This window comes from Carettochelys insculpta, chromosome 18 (genome assembly GCF_033958435.1).
Source record: "Carettochelys insculpta isolate YL-2023 chromosome 18, ASM3395843v1, whole genome shotgun sequence".
NCBI lineage: Eukaryota > Metazoa > Chordata > Testudines > Carettochelyidae > Carettochelys > Carettochelys insculpta.
In genome coordinates, this window is record NC_134154.1 from 11,638,553 (window position 1) to 11,656,495 (window position 17,943).

A 17,943-nucleotide genomic window follows, 5' to 3' on the forward strand; every position below is an offset into this window, starting at 1 on the left:
GAGTAAAAGTCAAGAAGTATAAATATATAACTTACAGGAAGTGGCAACTAGCACTTAGAAAAAAAATCTGAGGAGTTAGGAAACCAGCACCATTACCTTGATGATCTTGCTGAAGTGATTTTGGACTGTGTGCCTCAATTTCCCATCTGTATTGTGAGGAAAAATACCAACCTCTCCACCCCTAAGTCTAGCCCTAAGTGTTGCAAGACCTCGCTTCTCCAGAGTAACACATGCAAGGAGTCATATAGCTCTCTCTGCACCTCTGAGCAGGCGTTTATCCTTGCCTTTTTTTTGCAGAGCCACATCACCACCCATCTCCCTGGCTTGGGAAACAATACTGTACTGCCAAACAGAAAACCAGGAACTGCAGTCAGGAGATACCATCTCCAATAGGACTACAGACTAAGAAATAAAGGATAATACTCTGACTGGAAGATCAATGAGGGGCCATAGCCCCAGAGGTTTGAGAGCCCACATGACTGCAATGTCCAAACGATAGCTGTATTTGCCCCAGGCAGGATTATACAAAATGTTATAAAGCACATTGCACTATTGCTCTTTTGGAGTAATTTCAGATTTTACAGAGTAGGTAGAAGCCCTGGTACCTTCTCCCCCATCACACAGCCCCTCAGGCACCTGTTTTGTCTACACTGCACACATTTAACGTCTGCTGCTGGGGAATATTACCTTCACATTGCAAAAAGAGACTTACTATAGAACAACTATAGTTGAAACAAAATAATTTGGCTATAATGTTTATTATATATACTTAATTATAAATTGTTAGCAAAACCTATAATTAAAACAAAGTTTTGCATGAACCATATGCTAGCTGCAAACCTTTGTGTGGTCACCTTTGGTAAGGGTAAAACTACCTTACTAAGGAGATCTGTGAAATCATAAATACAACGTACATGGCTAACAGAGATGAGCTCAACCACCCACCCTCAACACCAGCTATGCACTTCAGACCTGAACTGTGTAACTCCAGATCCCTTTCTATTGGCCTTCACACCAATAGTTACTCATCAAGCGAGTTGTGAGATAAACCTTACTTCACTTTTGAAACACATATCCAATTTCTGTTATGTGATTAAGGAAACTGTAGGCATTACACACGCTAACCTGTTATATATTTCTGTCTGCCAGAACTGGCATTCTAATCACACCATTCTTGTTATAATTCCCTTCTAGAGTGATAAAGGTGGTAACCTGCCTCCCATAGGCCAGCAGAGGTTGAATGGTTGTTATCTAAAAAACACACACATTTTGAAGGAAATAATTTTTCTACCAACCTTCTCCTGCTGTAGGTCACAGTGCAGGGAAATAGTGCTTTGGGTTTAGAGGAGGGCAGGATCCTGTGGACTTTTCTGACAAAGGCATTTTTTAAAAACGCCATTGCTTTATTTGAGTGCAATGAAACTGTGTCAGGCCTTAGGCCTGTGTCTTATGCCAGGCTTGAGAAAGGGACATAGCTCAAAGAAGAGTTACACTGTTTTTAGAGAGGCTAAACAAATTGGATCATGTCCATGTAAAGACAGAGGAAAAGAAGATTAAAGACCCTATCTGTCCAATGTGGGAAACACACCTCAGCTTTTGAAGAAGAGAGACCTTGATATTTGTACTCAACCAGCACAACTGAAAGCTGTATCTGTACTATCCATACCCAGGCTGCAGTTTCACCCAAAACTGCTGGAAATTAAATTGACCTACTGTATCCTAATTATTAGAAAGTTATGGAACTTTGTCTCCAATTACAATTTAAAAGACAAGCATTTGGTTCTCAGTCAGGGGTTGGGACTCCCTTAAGTTGGTTTCTTATTTAACACCTAAGAAAACAAAATCAGATCAAAATCTTCCCACTGAGGTTTATGCCACCAAAACATGGGCCATGATTTCTATAGACCACAGATTTGAAAGGGCTGTTTGGAAGTGTAGTCAACACGTGTACAAGGAAAATTAAATAAGCTAACAGAACAACATGATACCATCATCATTGTGGATATCAAAGAAAGCAATACGTAGTTTTTCCGAACTGAGCCAGCAGAAACATACTAATCCTCCAGTAAGATACAGCTGGGTGGTTTTGTTTCTCAGATTTCTTTTCCAACTTCCCCACTTTTCAGCATACAAAATAACCACAACAAGCTGCTGGAGCTTAATTTTCACTTGAAAAGAAAGAATTCCTAGATTGCTAACTTCACTTTAAAGTAAAATCAACACTGAAGTGTCCATGTGTTATATATGACTAATAGCCTCCCTTCTCTCAAATCCAATAACTATGATCCAAGACACTGCAATGTTACTTTATTCTCCCCAATTGGCCAAAGGTTCCACAATTTATGGTTTTCTTCCCTTCTTGCGCAGGGACTGGCCTTCTCCTGAAAACGCAATGAACCGGCTACCAGATTCATCCTGAATGTAGGAGGGAGAAGAGACATTTGTTTAGAATAAAGGTTTGCCTAATTCAATAATAAAAAAAGCTGTTGGGAAGTGGCTAGGCAATGTTCCTTGTAAGCTGAGCACTTGGGCGGCCACCCATGAGAGATTCAAATGTGGCCCAGTTGATGAGCAGAGTGCCCACAGCCAGTAACATTTGTTGCTACTAGTAGTACACATCCACACATGCCTTGATGCACATAACAAAATTTATTCTGCACATGTAGGGAAAAAAATTAGAAGGAACATTGGTGCTAGGTGCAGGTTCTGACAGGAGGCACTTACCATAGTAGGCAGCTCTCAGCCAGGAGCCCAGCAGGCTCTCAGCTAGGCTCCCTAACTACCATGGCCCCACACACCACTCAAAGTGGCCAGCTACTGGGACCATGTGCATCTCTGTGCCCCACAGCCCACCAGAGAGGGGGGCCTTGCCCACTGTCTGCACTATAAGCACAGCCCATGCAGTGGCCACTGGGAGCTGCAAGGATTGTGCTGCGGCAAGGGGCAGCATGCAGAGCCTCCCTTGTGACCCCTACAAGGCGTGCACACTGCACTGAGATCCGCATGCTTGCCCTAGCAGCTGGGTAATTTGAACAGCGTGTGGGGGCTTGGGAGGCAGAGGCCTGCCCAAGGGTCCCACTGGGCTGTGGGACGTTGTTGGCCCAGAGGGTTGCAGCAAGCCAGAGCTGAAGGTTTGGTGGGCTAAATCCAGACCATGGGCAATATTTTGTCCACCCCAGCCTGGCTAAGGGAGCTGGTCATGCTCAAAAAGAAGCCCTTAGTCTTTACAGCCAGTAAATCTGACACAGCATTTCAGATATACAAGAGATTAAGACCCATTATCTCAAAAAGTTAATCAATACAGACTTTTAGTGGTAAATCTGGCTGACCACACAACAGTTACAGTGCTATAAGCAGGGGCCCAAATTTTCCCCACAGGTGACAAATACATTCCTATTGCTTTGAATAGGAGTTACTCAAACACTATGGTGGAACGAAAGGACCCAGCAGTTAACAATAGTTGCCACTGCTGAAAGATTTATCAGGAGATAATGGATATGGGAAGGTCTAGAGGTTTACTCACCTCTTCAATTTTCTTGACTAGTGGTCGTGAATTTCTAATGAATGTGATCCTACCGATTTTGAAGTCATAATTGGGTATTCCTCTGGGAAAAGAAGATTGAGATATTAAGATACTGAATAAACCATTAAAGTCCTGTCGTGGGAATATAAGTGGGACAAACAGTTGCAAGGATTGCTCTCTACAATTTGTGTTGTGTTTTTTGAGTGTCATCCCAACCACTCCTTTTCCAAGAGCCCTCATTAGGATTATTTTGCAAGCAAATCATCAGACTCACACTACATATTTACTTAATAGAGCTGAGGAAATACTGCAGAGAAATATCTGTGGTTAGTCACTTCAGTTGTATGCAGCCATGTGCATACATTACGTCTGTACTTTCCAGGAGGGATCATACAAGGAGATTATATATAAGTAAAAACTAAGGTAGAAGCTGGATGCACACATCTTCACAGGACCATTAATACAGTGAGTAGTAATTCAAAAGCAGGGTGGATGACAACTGGTTTTTAATTGGACTTTTAAAAATTTCAAGTGAATATTTTTTATTTAAAATTTACATAATATACACAAATAATATTAAGTAGCACATTTGTTGCCAAGTTTTAAAGAAAGCCCAATCCCTGAATTGGTGGAAATCACTGGCTAAGCACCTGGAACCAGAGTTTGCTGAAGTGCTAAACCAGCTTTTGACAGCTGTAGCTTCTTCTGCAGGTGCAGAGAAAAAAATATTTTCTTAATTTCAGTTTATTCAATTAATTCAATCATGTGATTCATTCAAACTGGAGTATGTACTTTCATTACAACTGGAAGCTGAAAAAGCAAGAAAGCTTATTTTCCTGTTGCAATCTGTGAATAAAATTATAGATGTGAGATAGTAAGATCTACTAATTCTAAAAATTTGAAGGACATATGACCAGAGAGAATCCAGTCAATTCCTTAACTACACATAATACTTTCTTTGCGTAATAAATGCATTAGTTTTCAATGCAAAATAAGTTTTCCTTATGTATCAATCGCTTTTAAGATAGCTTTAACAAAATTAAAATGCTGTTTTTGTACATTTTTAATTGAGTTTGAATTTCCATCCAGATGGAACTTGATACAAATCACACAGAAAAAAATAGCTTAAGCTAGTAAATAAATTCAGAGTTTTCTAAAATAATAAAAAATGTGAAGATTAAGAATGTGAATAAACATAAGGTAAGCTTAGCCAACCTGTTAACAAGAGCCACTAATTTATTGTAAGGGCTATATTTAGTTGCTAATCAATCTGTTTCAATGGTTACCAAATTCTGAAAGTCTATGTTTCTTTAGAAAACAACAAAGTACACATACCAAACAATAAAAACTGATGATTTTAAATCAGAGCTTCCTGATTTAAATTAGTCTGCTCTGTTTAGAAATGTTTGTCAGGTTATCCTGTCAGGAAACAAAACTGGCCCAATTTTGTAAAAGTATATACACTGATAGTTGATGGGGTTTAGGGTAAAGACTTAAATGACTTTTATAAAATTAAATTTAGGCTCTCAATTAGTTACACATTTGTTACAAGGATGAGGGAAACAGCACTTAAATACTTTACTAATGTGGAGCCATGTGATTTATCTGACCACTCTCAAAGTAACACTTTAAATTAGTTCCTTTGGCAGTCAGTTATACATTTATGACTTGATCAAATACATTTGGGGAAATCAGAATATTACTGATATTACAGAATCAGACAATACATCAGGAATGATTCATTATGCTCAAACATAGACCTTCCATCTGTAGAATCCTGAAAGAAATTGGCTAACCTTCGAATGTCTCCTGGCTTAATTGGCGAGGGACTAGCCTCAACACCTTTCTTCTTGCCATCTAGCCTGTTCCCGGAGCCAGAGAATGCCTACAGATACACAGCAAAAAGTCATTTCTACACACGTTCCACCTAATTGTTATTAACACCTCAAGTTTGAAGAGCACAGCAAGCACATTTTATAAAAACAACTAAAGTTGGCACAAGAAATGATTCATGATTTGCAGAGCCCTGTGCGGATACAAAATTGGTATCCGCATCTGTATTGGCAAAAATGAGCCAAGGGTATTTACATCAACAACCATGGGTGTGGATACCTGCAAACATAAAATGAATAGCCACAAAACTGCAGAGTTCTAGATATAAAATTTGTATCCACATCCACAAAAGTGAGCCATGAATATCCACATCCACCCCCATGGACATAAAGCGGTTATCTGCAGATTTGCGGGGCTCTAACGATTTTGCTGACCTAATAGACTAGTTTCCTGAAAGCATTTCAGTTTCCAACTCTTGGTGCCTCAGGAACAGTTGACAGGGCTCACCATCATTGGCTGATAACATAGCTTTGCCTGCTTACAAAACCATAGAAGTATAGGACTGAAAGGGACACCTCCAAAGATCTTCAAATCCAATCTCCTGCTATATCAGGTTTGGGGAACCCCCAGCTCACAGTCCGGATCCAGCCCCCCAGGCCACTGAATCTGGCCTGCATGGGGAGGTCACCACCAACGCCATTTCACCTCCACCTTCCAGCTCCTCATTTTGCACATAGGCAAGTGAGGAGCCTGCATTCAGGTGACGTGGTTGGAGGGAGCGGGTGGTAGCACCACAAGTGCAAGAGCTGCTTCTCCACTCCCCAGCAGGCAGCCAGGGAGCAGTGAGAAAAGGCAAGAGCTTTTTCCCTCTTGAGCATCTACCACTCAGAGCCATCCCAGACAGCAAGGGAAGGCACGAGCCCTTCCCCACCTGGGGTGGCTTCAGCAGGGACCCCAGCAGCTGATTGCTGCACAACCCTCCTGCCTGACCCCAATCCCATTCCTGCACCCTCCCTCCCACCTAGTCTATACACCCCAGCCTGATCCTATACTGCCCTCCCCCGGCTTGGTACCCCAGCCCTGGACACCCCCAGACCCCAGCTCACTTCCCAGCAGCCCCCTCCCACATACAGAACCCCTAATTTTGACCCCAACCCAGAGCCTAGGGGATCCCAAAAAGTCTACTAGCCCAGGCCCCACTAGGTTGTGGGACTGATTTGGGAGGGGAAGAGGAGTCTTTTTTTCTGCTTCTCAGTTTGGAACCACATCAGTGAAAGTTTTATTTGTTTTTTTTTTTTTGCTTCTCACTTGTGTGTGGCTTCCAATTGAAAAGTTCCCCACTCCTGACCTTGATCATCCCTGATTGGTATTTGCCTAACCTGCTTTTAAAAGACAGCAACAACAGATTCCACAGCCGCCCTAGGCGATTTATTCTAGCCTTTAGCTACCCTAATAGGAAGTTTTATCTAAAGGTCCAGAAAAGAATTCACTTCTGGTCTTGTCTGACTGAAAGGAACAGTGGCTGCACTGCAGGGTCTCGAGACATCTGGGCAGTGACAAAGTAGTGATTTGTTCATAAGGATGTGATTTTTGACCTAGTTTAGGGCACTACAGCTACTCCCACACATAAATTACATGTAACTTGCAAGAGTGCATCTGTAAAGTATATATGGGTATTTGCTCTACAATGTGCACAGATCCCTGCAGATCACTGGATGGCAAGGCAAACTGACTTAAATATGCATGTGGCTGAATATCAGAACAGCTAAGCACATGAATACAATAAAAGCATGACTGGAGGTCAGTCAATCATTTCTGACATTTATAATGGAAGGAACTTTAACTTCCATTTTACATGGGATGCATGCGCATGTCTCCTCAGTTTCTTGCTTTCAAGTCAAGCTGTGGTCTCATTACATGATTTAGGCAGACTAGCCTCATGAAAGGGGTACCCAAGGGGAGGAAAGGAGCTTTTCTCCCTTGGAAGACCTGAGAAGAAAACATCTGCAGCTAGCAGAAGGTGGCCTGGGGAAGCCTCGCCTGGGAAAGCTTCAGAAGCTCAGCGATGTGGACTAAGACAAGCCCCTGTGAGGTGGTGCGACTGGGTTGTTTTGCATCTTTCTTCATTAGAAAAGCCCTGAGCAAAGGAACTGGATTTATGCAGTTGCGAGGAATGTGTTTTCACACTGATAGCTTTGCTTACAGGCTCAGCATGTTCAACATTAAGAGACAGAAGATACTTACACGAAATCCTAGGTCACTCGCATACCCACTGTGATCTGTCTCAACATCCTAGCAAGGAAAGGAGAAAATCTGTTTCATTATATTAATGCTGTATTATGCAATATTTAAAAAACATTTCATGGATTTCATACAGCATGAAATCTTTTATAACTATTTTATAAAGTTTACTGAATATTAATTTTGGACAAAATTTTTGTCCTAAAAATAGCCTGTTCTACATGAACAATCTCTATGTTGTGGGGTAAGGAAGGAAAATAAAAGTAGGCAAGAGCACCTGGGAAGTAAAATTATGGCTGAGCTGTTTGATCTCAAAACCTTTCATAAAGAAACTTCCATTAGCGTTCTTTTTTCCATAACAACCAGAGTCAGAAGAAAAGGCAGCTAGAACACATAGTACAGAACAATAATGATCTTAACTTACTGTGCTCTCTTCATGTTGTGTGTGTCTTTCTGGTTCTTTGTACCCCAAAGGTGCATCAAAATCCACCTGTTTTTATAGCAAGAGAAGTTTTGGCTTTAATTTCTTTTTTTTTTTTTTAAATACCATCATTATACACCACCCTCTAAAATCTCTACAAACTCTACCCTTCTGTTTTGAACAGTAGGGAATGCATCATTCAAAAAGCTCAGTTAGCAAAAATGTTACATATGGAATGTGGAAGACTCATCTCTGAAGCTGCAGGTGCTCTAATTCTTCAGTCTCCAGGCTGTCAATTTGACCACCACTTTTCATCAACTATACATTTGAGAGAATCTGTCTCTGCATCTGTCCATCTGTTCAAGAACTCCTCCTAAACCGTAAGACCTAGGACTACCAAATTTGGATGCAGCTTCCTCTTATAATAACTTAAAGCAAGATTAAAGGTTTGGTTGTGCCGGCAAAGAGATGGCTTCTCATAAAACTATACAGAAAAGAGACAGAATCACTGGACAGGTGACATGGGTTGGCTGGGGGCATGGTCAGACCCCCTGACCAGGACAGCCCCAGCCCTGAGCCTATTCGACACCCCCATGTGCCTTTATGGAGGGCAGGATGGGAGGGGGAGGTCCTAAAGCTCTTTACTGCCTCCCTGATTTGTATGGGGGTGTTGTTGGTTGTGCTGGTTCATCAGGGAGCCAGGGGAAAGTGCACAGTTTGCTACATTCCTCACTCAGGCTGGATGGCTGGGAAGCAAAGGGAACCTGGACCTGTCCCAGCAGGTGAACATGCACCCTTCCTCTACTTGTGCCTACTGGAGCTGCATTGGCCATGGAGAGGTGCTTCTCACTTGGCCCCAAACTGCTGCAATGAGAGAAGGCTGGGTTATTTCTCTTCCCCTGGGACAGCCTACATACTGATCGCTCATCCCAGCCCCGCCCCAGAGCAATGATTTAAATGAAGAAAAACAAAAATTGAGTTAAAAAACTGAACAACACTGGGTAAATCTTCTAGGAAGTATGTAAAACAAAGTGCCCAGGAGAATAATATGCAACTAAGGCTCTACAGGAATTAGAAATACTTCAGTCATTGATAGCTGTATCATCTGTGACCTTCATCTTACAGCTCCACTATAGTTACAGGATGTGTCTTAGTGAATGTTCACCTTTCCTAAACATAAATAATACTGCATTACAGACATATGTCATGATCAAATGCCCCTTCTCAAAAGAATAATTTAAATGAAAGTAAAGATTCTGCCACATAGACTTCAACTTACATTCATATCGCACTCTATGATGGACACAGCTTTGTCAGGTTTGGTTTCCATTACCCGAAGCTCGTAGATCTGAAACAGGAACATGAATAATATAAAGCTGTTTCTCTTTGTATGCAAATTAAGGATTAAAGAAACTTGGGCAAAATCAAAGATCATTCGTTTCAATTGATAGTAAACGCTTCAGATCAGGACTATTTCTCTGTAGTGCATGTAGCACAACAATAGTTTCAATCAGACAATAGCTTCTGGGTGCCATTAATACACCTATATATCAAAATGGAAGACTTTTTACCTTAGAGATTTTGATTGCCCCATAATAGAGCAGAAGGGATTTATTTAGTCAGAGTCCAGTTCTCAGGTTCTGAATCTCCTCTCTTCTAGTTTCCAAAATCCAGCTCAAAGTTAGGGTGAGGTAGGATATATGTATGGTCTTATATTAATTTATTATAAAATGGTCCTCTATAGTTTTCTTGCTGACAAGAGTCCATTTTGCTCCTACTAACCTTTTGTCTGAAATGGTTTATGATTGAACCATAAGTTACCCAAGATAAGATGAAATCTGGCAAATAAATACTTTGTCCAAAAAGCACAATTCATTTGCATTTAAAATTGCAGTAATCAAAGACATCAGAAACCAGAATTTAAAGACCAGCACTAGGGCTATTGAACTGATTATATTATCTATTCTCAGAATTCAAAAAAATACCCTTTCTAAAAAAGAAAAATACAGTTGAAGCTATTGTAGACTTTTGCTTCTGTAGAGCCTGAAAATCTGGATCCGACTTGCCATGTGGAACACAGCCCTGGGTAAAGTCCCACCTATGGGTGTGCCTCCCTGAGATGGCCCGAGTCCCTGTGTGGCTGTTTTCAGAGCTCTTACATCTTTCCTTTTTGGGTCGATTTGGTCCTGACATTCAGCTCACCCCCATGTCCATTCAACAATCCATTCAGAAAAATGGGTAAACCAGGGTAATGATTTAAACTGCCCATGTGGTGTGTGTTGAGCTCAGCTCCACTTGACATTGTGCGTGCGTGTCTGTGTGCACGCGCGCGCGCATATCTAAATTATAGGATTCTATGAATGTCCTTCTAGGGTTCCATGCTAAACATGTGCAGGTTTAGCAGAATAGTGTAATTTACCCAAGATACCATACCTTCTCATTATAGTTGATGGCTATAACATCGCCGGTGGTTAGGCAAGCAAAGTTTCTCAAAGCATTTTCTAATCTTTGGATCATGTTAAGAACTGTATGGCTGTTTTTAGTGTAATATTCAAGTTATTTATCAAAAAGCCCACATTTTCTAGCTCCTGGTCTGTATAATAAGTGACTTAAAATAGGAGAACCATGGACAGTTTAAATTTAGTAAGCATTAGGCACTCAACATCCCTTACAGGTGTTCTTGGGGAAACCCACTAAAGTTCTCCAGATACTAAAGCAAGGCATGTGTTTTACACCACAATTTCTTACCTATTCAGACTGTCTGGAAAGTAAAGGTTCAGAGTTTTTTAAAAATTGACTTTTCTTAAGCTCCTGAATCAGCAGCCTGCTTAACAGATATGCCTAGTACCTACCAGATCTCACTGGGTCTTTTTAAGGAAATTTTTTTTATTCTCTACTTTAGGATTCTATTCTTTGGTGCAAAGAATGTTTGCCTGAGCCAAGTTTACAGGATTTGATTCCACTTCATCAGGCCTTCATGTAGAAGAATGCTACACTTCACTTCAGGGAATTCACATTCCTGTCACTCGCTCCAGGTCCTACCAGATTCTATTCTCATACCTCTTGGTTTTCAGAGGTGGCACTAACAACAATATGCTTGTAGTAGAAATATACAAACAGTGCTTGACAGTGTTCCTCCATCCTCCCATGCTTAGGGTAAGCTAGTGCTAAAGCCCTTTCTGTTGCTTTGTCTGAGATGACATGAAAGGATACACAGCTTTGGGATTGGTGATGTCAAGGAAATCTGGACTTTGTGGTTGAAACTTTGAGTAAGTAGCCACTTGAAGGTTAACACTCTCTATCTGCACCAGGCCTCCTTCTTCCAGAAGCAAGTTCTGCATCATCTGTGAAGAAACATTGGTGACAAAGACAAGACACTCCATAAGTACCTATGCAACAGCTAACTTTTAGATAGAATTTCCGTTGAGAATATGTAAATATACTGGGCCATAGTCTGCCCTGAATTTCCTGGGGTTACATTAGGTATAATAATCATAGAATGCTAGGACTGGAAGGGACCTTGAGAGTCATGAAGTCCAGCCCCCTGCCCTCCTGGGAGGACCAAATACTGTCTAGACCATCCCTGATAGATGTTTATCTAACCTGTTCTTAAATATCTCCAGAGATGGAGATTCCACAACCTCCCTAGGAAATTTATTCCAGTGTTTGACCACCCTGACAGTTAGGAACTTCTTCCTAATGTCCAACCAAAACTTCCCTTGCTGCAGTTTAAGCCCATTGCTTCTTGTTCTATCCTCAGAGGCCAAGAAGAACAAGTTTTCTCCCTCCTCCTTAGGACACACTTTTAGATACCTGAAAACTGCTATCATGTCCCACCTCAATCTTCCTTTTTCCAAACTAAGAAACCCCAGTTCTTTCAGCCTTTCTTCATAGGTCATGTTCTCTAGACCTTTGATCATTCTTGTTGCTCTTTGCTGGACCCTTTCCAATTTCTCCACATCTTTCTTGAAATGCAGTGCCCAGAACTGGACACAATTCTCCAACTGAGGCCTAACCAGCGCAGAGTAAAAGCAGAAGAATGACTTCTCGTATCTTGTTCACAACACGCCTGTTAATGCATCCAAGAATCATGTTTGCTTTTTTTGCAACAGCATCACACTGTTGACTCATATTTAATTTGTGGTCCACTATAATCTCTCAATCCCTTTCTGCCAAACTTCTTCCTGGACAGTTGCTTCCCATTCTGTATGTGTGAAACTGATTGTTCCTTCCTAATAGAGGACTTTGCATTTGTCTTTATTAAACTTCATCCTGTTTACTTCAGACCATTTATCCGATTTGTCCAGATCATTTTGAATTCTGACCCTATCCTCCAAAGCAGCTGCAACCCCCCCTAGCTTGGTATCATCTGCAAACTTAATGGAGCATGCTTTCTATGCCAATATCTAAAACGTTGATGAAGATATTGAACAGAACTGGTCCCAATACAGACCCCTGCGGAACCCCACTTCTTGTGCCCTACCAGCAGGATTGAGGACCATTAGTAACTACTCTCTGAGTATGGTTATCCAGACAGTTTTGCACCCACCTTATAGTAGCCCCATCTAAGTTGTATTTGCTCAGTTTATTGATAAGAATATCATGCAAGAGTGTACCAAATGCCTTACTAAAATCTAGGTATACCACATCCACTGCTTCTCCCTTATCCACAACGCTCGTTGTCCTATCAAAGAAAGCTATCATATTGGTTTGACATGATTTGTTCTTTGCAAATCCATGCTGGCTGTTCCCTATCACCTTACCACCTCCCAAGTGTTTGCAGATGATTTCCTTAATTACTTGTTCCATTACCTTTCCTGGCACAGAAGTTAACTGACTGGTCTGTAGTTTTCCTGGGTTGTTCTTATTCCCCTTTTTATAGATGGGCACTGTATTTGTCTTTTTCCACTCTTCTGGAATCTCTCCAGTTTTCCATGATTTTCCAAAGATGATAGCTAATGGCTCAGATACCTCCTCCATCAGCTCCTTGAGTATTGTAGGATGCATTTCATCAGGACCTGGTGACTTGCAGACATCTAACTTCCTATGTGATTTTTAACTTGTTATTTTTTATTTTATCTTCTAAACCTATCCCTTTCCCACTAGCGTTCACTATGTTAGGCATTCCTTCTTCAGACTTCTCAGTGAAGACCAAAACAAAGAAGTCGTTAAGCATCTCTGCCATTTTAAAGTTTCCTGTTACTGTTTCTCCCTCCTCACTGAGCAATGGGCCTATCCTAACCTTGGTCTTCCTCTTGATTTTAATGTATTTATAAAAAGCTAATTTGAGCTCATTTTGTGCCTTTGCCTTTCTAATCTTGCCCCTGCATTCCTGTGTTGTTTGCCTACACTCATCCTTTGTAATTTATCCTTGTTTCCATTTTTATATGATTCCTTTTTTATTTTGAGATCATGCAAGATCTCCTGGTTAAGCCAAGGTGGTCTTTTGCCATATTTTCTATCTTTCCTACACAGCAGAATAGCTTGCTTTTGGGCCCTTAATAATGTCCCTTTGAAAAACTGCCAACTTTCCTCCGCTGTTTTTCCCCTCAGTCGTGCTTCCCAGGGGACCAGCTCTCTGAGTTCAGCAAAATCCGCCTTCCTGAAATCCATTATCTCTATTTTGCTGTTCTCCCTTCTACCCTTCCTTAAAATTGTGAACTCTATGATTTCATGATCACTTTCACGCCAGCTGCCTTCCACTTTCAGATTCTCAATCAGTTCCTCCCTATTTGTTACAATCAAATTGAGGACAGCTTCCCCCTGGGAGATTTTTCAACCTTCTGAAATAAAAAGTATTCGCCAATGCAGTCCAAGCACTTCTTGAATAATCTGTGTGTTGCTGTGTTAGTTTCCCAACACATATCTGGATAGCTGAAGTCCCCCATCACCACCAAATCCTGGGCCCTGGATGATTTTGTTAGTTGTTTAAAAAAAGCCTCATCCACCTGGGTAGGTGGCCTGTAGTAGACTCCTAGCAGGACATCACCCTTGTTTTGTACTCTTTTTAGCTTAATGCAGAGGCTCTCAACACATCCATTTCCTATGTCCATCTCCACCTCGGTCCAAGTGTGTATTTTTTTATATATAAGGAAACACCTCCTCCCTTCTTCCCGCCTATCCTTCCTGAGCAAGCTGTACCCTTCCATACCAACATTCCAATCACGATTCCCATAATAGGGAAAACTTGGTCCTTTACATCTCCATAACAATGTAATATATGCCACAACCTACTTTCATTAACTCAGCTTAGCTTTAGCTGTGATTGAAGCACTAAAAAGTGCTGACTGTGCAACTGAAATGCAATTTGAGCAAATATTTTATTTTACTATTAAACACCACACCACTAATCCTATACTTTACATTTTGACAGTTTGGTGTACGGACACTTACCCAATGTGGAAGGTAACAAATGCCTTCATCAGCCACAAATTCTAGTACACCACAATGCGTCATTCTATCTGAATTTTTATTGGTCAGCTTAAATAACATAGGGTACGTAATGTTAAGTCGACCTGACAAAGAAGGAAAAAAGATACCATTTGTTATGAAGCTCATGGAGTATTTATAGAGCTTCCAGAGACTGAATATTAACAAGAGAATGAGCCAATATCCTAGAAAAGTGAGAGCCCTTCCCAGTATCCCAGCTCCCACAAATTCAAAAATAGAAAACAGACATGAATATTTTATTGCCATCCTGCGTTCAGTGCATTTGAATGCTCTCCAACCTTCTCAAAGTGAAAGGTACAGACCTTAGACAGTGTTACTGTACTAAAAATTAGTGCCACTATCCTGTTGTATACCTATTAGTTACTTCCTGTTTGTAATTGCCTTCAGACTATTAATTATAACACCCTTCTTAGTACTGCAGCAGCATTTCTCATGGTTTATTAAAAGACAGAGATCAGACAGAAAACACTTTAGCTAGAAAGATGAGAAAAGACTGTTGATATCATTGGTACAGTAAAACTACTGACTTCTAACAAACCTGCATAAATGGCAGAAAGCCAGCTTAGTTTCTAGAACCTCCATTCTTCTTCTACTTCTAAAAAAATCAACTTTTTGGATTCACTTAAGCCAATGGAGGCCAGAACAATAGAAACAAGATGGCAAACAAACCAGATTATTTGCAATAAAGGATGATTACTTCATTACCGCAAGGGTTGACACTAGTGTCAAGCAACTGCTAGAAAGTTTATACTGTCTACCTTGCATTTGAAGTACATGAAGATAAGAGAAAAATGAAACCCGCTGACAAACAAAATACCTTGGGGGGAAAAAAAAACATTTTACCCTCAGTATCGATTTTCCTGTTATATCTTGGTTTAAACCACACCTTGATGGATATATAAAGTACTTTCTGGGGTTTACCTACACGTATACACAGGACACTATTTCACTCTATTGTAAGAATATATGAGAAGTCACTTACTGAGTTGATCCAAAGCAGATGGCGGCATAATTACTGCAAAAGTTAATCAGAATGTTACAATATGATTAGGAACAGTGTGGCTACAGAAAGCAAATACAATGTACTGTTTGATCATTCCTTCTTGTAAGACTTTTTTTTCACCCTGCTTCTAAATTCTACTGAAATCAGTATTGACAAACAACATTTGGTAGTTTTAACCCAAAAAGTAAATTTTGAGTAGGGTGAGTGGGAAAAGTTAGAAAATTTTACAACAATGTTTTAAAAATATTTCCCCAAAGTCAGATTATTTGCTAATAAATAAATAACTAAAGTGCTGAGAACTCAAACATGGCACTGGACTAACATATGAGAATTTGAAAGTATAGCTGACAAATCATTCTCCTTATTCAAGCGAGGTAAAAGCTAAAGAGGAAGCAAAAACCATACATAGTGAAGGCAAAAGATCTTATTAATCTGAGTGACTTGTATGATTAGTGACCAGTAAAGCCATTTTTTTCAAATAATGGGCCTTCTAATTCACACATAGGTAAATCAGGAACTCCACCATCAAGTAAATATGAGAAGAGATTACTTATTCTGAGAGTCCCCTTTAACTCAAATCACAAACCCATCAACATGTTTCTATGCTTTATGATGGTTGTAGTTACATCCTGTTTCTGCAACCACCCACCATAATCAATACTACTGAATATTCATATGTGGCATTCAACAGTGTATTATTCAAAATAAAACATGCACATACTCTTTCCGCCTTTCTCCACATCTGACCTGTCATTAGGTCCTGCAAGCATAGATACTGAGAAGCAACGATACTGGGTTGAGAATCGGTTCTGGAAAACCCGGGGGATTGGATGATCAAACATATTAAAAGCAAACTGTGGGAGGGGTGGAAAAAAAAAAAGACAGTGTTAGCAAACATTGATCCACTTTGGAAAGACACCAGCAAATTAAAATTTCCAGGAAGTTGTTCTCCAAAGTAGTCAAATTAATCAATGTTGTGTAACCAATGATCCTAATAAAAATATGGGTTAGGCACATGTATATATTAATTAAACAAATGAAATAGAGAAGTGAAACATTCATCTGTAATTTATCACCACAGTAAAATCTGACTGAGTCAATGAATTGTAAAACAGACATTTGCCTCCATTTGAAATAAGCACACACAAGTTAAAACCCCTTTATGTACGTAATGGCACAAGTGTACAAGACAGACTGTTAATTTAAAATCAACGAGGAATACAAATGAGTGTCATTTCTTTAACTCTTCAGCACAGGGCAAGATATATTCAGCTTAGAAGCAGCAGAAAGACAGTTGTATACCCTGGCACTTTCATTTTGATGATTAAAGCGATGACAGTGCATACAGCCTATGGAAAAACACAGGCTACAGCCTTCCTCACCGCTGAGAAAGAGTCATGCAAAGGAATCCAGTGGGGTGGCATCCTCACTTGTAAAACAAAGAGAGGAGAGAACACTCTGCACCTCCCAAGAAACGTCCAGGACCACACAGGCCGGGGAGGGGGCTCAGGCGGCAAACTCAAGGTTTACTCTTTAACTACACTAGAAAGCCTGTAATCACCTACGAGCGGGGAAGCTTTATTAAGCCCCTCTCTGCTCTGGGGGCAAAGACTTTGCTGGAGAGAAGGCTCCAGGGAGGGCTTTATGAACCTCCCTTGTCCCAGCTGGCTCCCAGTGAGAGGAAGGGCTTGGGGGAGAGGTGGTTACTTATGTCCCAGACAGGCAGCCTGAGGGGTCGCCCTGGGACCAGAGGAACAAAATCCGACCCGTGCGCCGCTCGCGCCTCCCCTGCGGGGATGACAATGCAGCTCTCTCAGTCTCCAGCTCCAGGGCACCCTGCAAACGCCCTTCATAGACTCACCATCATAGCGGCTGTCGCGCCGTCCCCGCGTCCGATCAGAGACCTCAGCCAGGGTCCTCACAAAGCGCATTCAGCTCTGGGAAGGATCCAACCAGTGACGGCGGCCCCTCCCCCACAGGAAATCCTTTGGCTGAGGGAAAGGGCAGGCAGGGAGGAGGGAATTGTGGAGCCCAGCCCCGCTACTCTGAGGGTGACGTTCCGTTTCTACAGGCGTGGGGCTATTTCAACAGCGGTGAACGTGATCGGCAAAAACGACCGCTCGCCAAGGAGCTAGAAAACGTTTAGCCCACAGTCCCCACAAAACTACGTTTCCCAGGATGCAACCTGCAGACACTCCCCATTACGAAAGCAAGGAGACTTCCGGTGCAGCCATCTTGAGAAAGGGCGGAAGGCGGAACTTCAATGGGTGCCAATGTAGTTTTTTAGTTAAGTAATTGATTTTTCCCATTCATTCCTCAAACAGTTTTATTTTGAGCTTGTAGTTTGTTTACAGCTTATATTGGGTCTGATGGGGAATTTTGCCCATATCAAAAATGGCCACAAAGGCAGGACACGTATACTAACAAACAAAATGGCGGTTTCAGGAGCTCTCCATCTAGATTGGCCAATCG

The 17,943-nt window shown here is 41.2% G+C and overlaps 1 protein-coding gene across 1 annotated transcript; it reads right to left on the bottom strand.

Annotated features, from left to right (window-relative positions):
• Window positions 1-728: 728 nt before the first annotated feature.
• Window positions 729-17,571, bottom strand: UFD1 (ubiquitin recognition factor in ER associated degradation 1). The gene is made up of 12 exons (XM_075012455.1): window positions 17,333-17,571; window positions 16,193-16,325; window positions 15,451-15,483; window positions 14,412-14,533; window positions 11,232-11,362; window positions 10,452-10,524; window positions 9,298-9,366; window positions 8,022-8,087; window positions 7,601-7,648; window positions 5,320-5,408; window positions 3,524-3,605; window positions 729-2,415 (listed from the first exon to the last, which is right to left on the bottom strand). The coding sequence occupies exons 1-12, from the start codon at window positions 17,336-17,338 to the stop codon at window positions 2,341-2,343; spliced, it is 927 nt and encodes a 308-aa protein (XP_074868556.1). The 5' UTR covers window positions 17,339-17,571; the 3' UTR covers window positions 729-2,340.
• Between the last annotated feature and the right edge of the window lie 372 nt (window positions 17,572-17,943).

Excerpts from the sequence above, each read along its gene's own strand:
- UFD1 (XM_075012455.1), bottom strand. Across the intron at positions 14,534-15,450 it reads ATCTGCTTTGGATCAACTCA|GTCGACTTAACATTACGTAC; the intron begins GTAAGTGACTTC and ends CTTCTTTGTCAG. Across the intron at positions 8,088-9,297 it reads TCATAGAGTGCGATATGAAT|GTGGATTTTGATGCACCTTT; the intron begins GTAAGTTGAAGT and ends CTATAAAAACAG.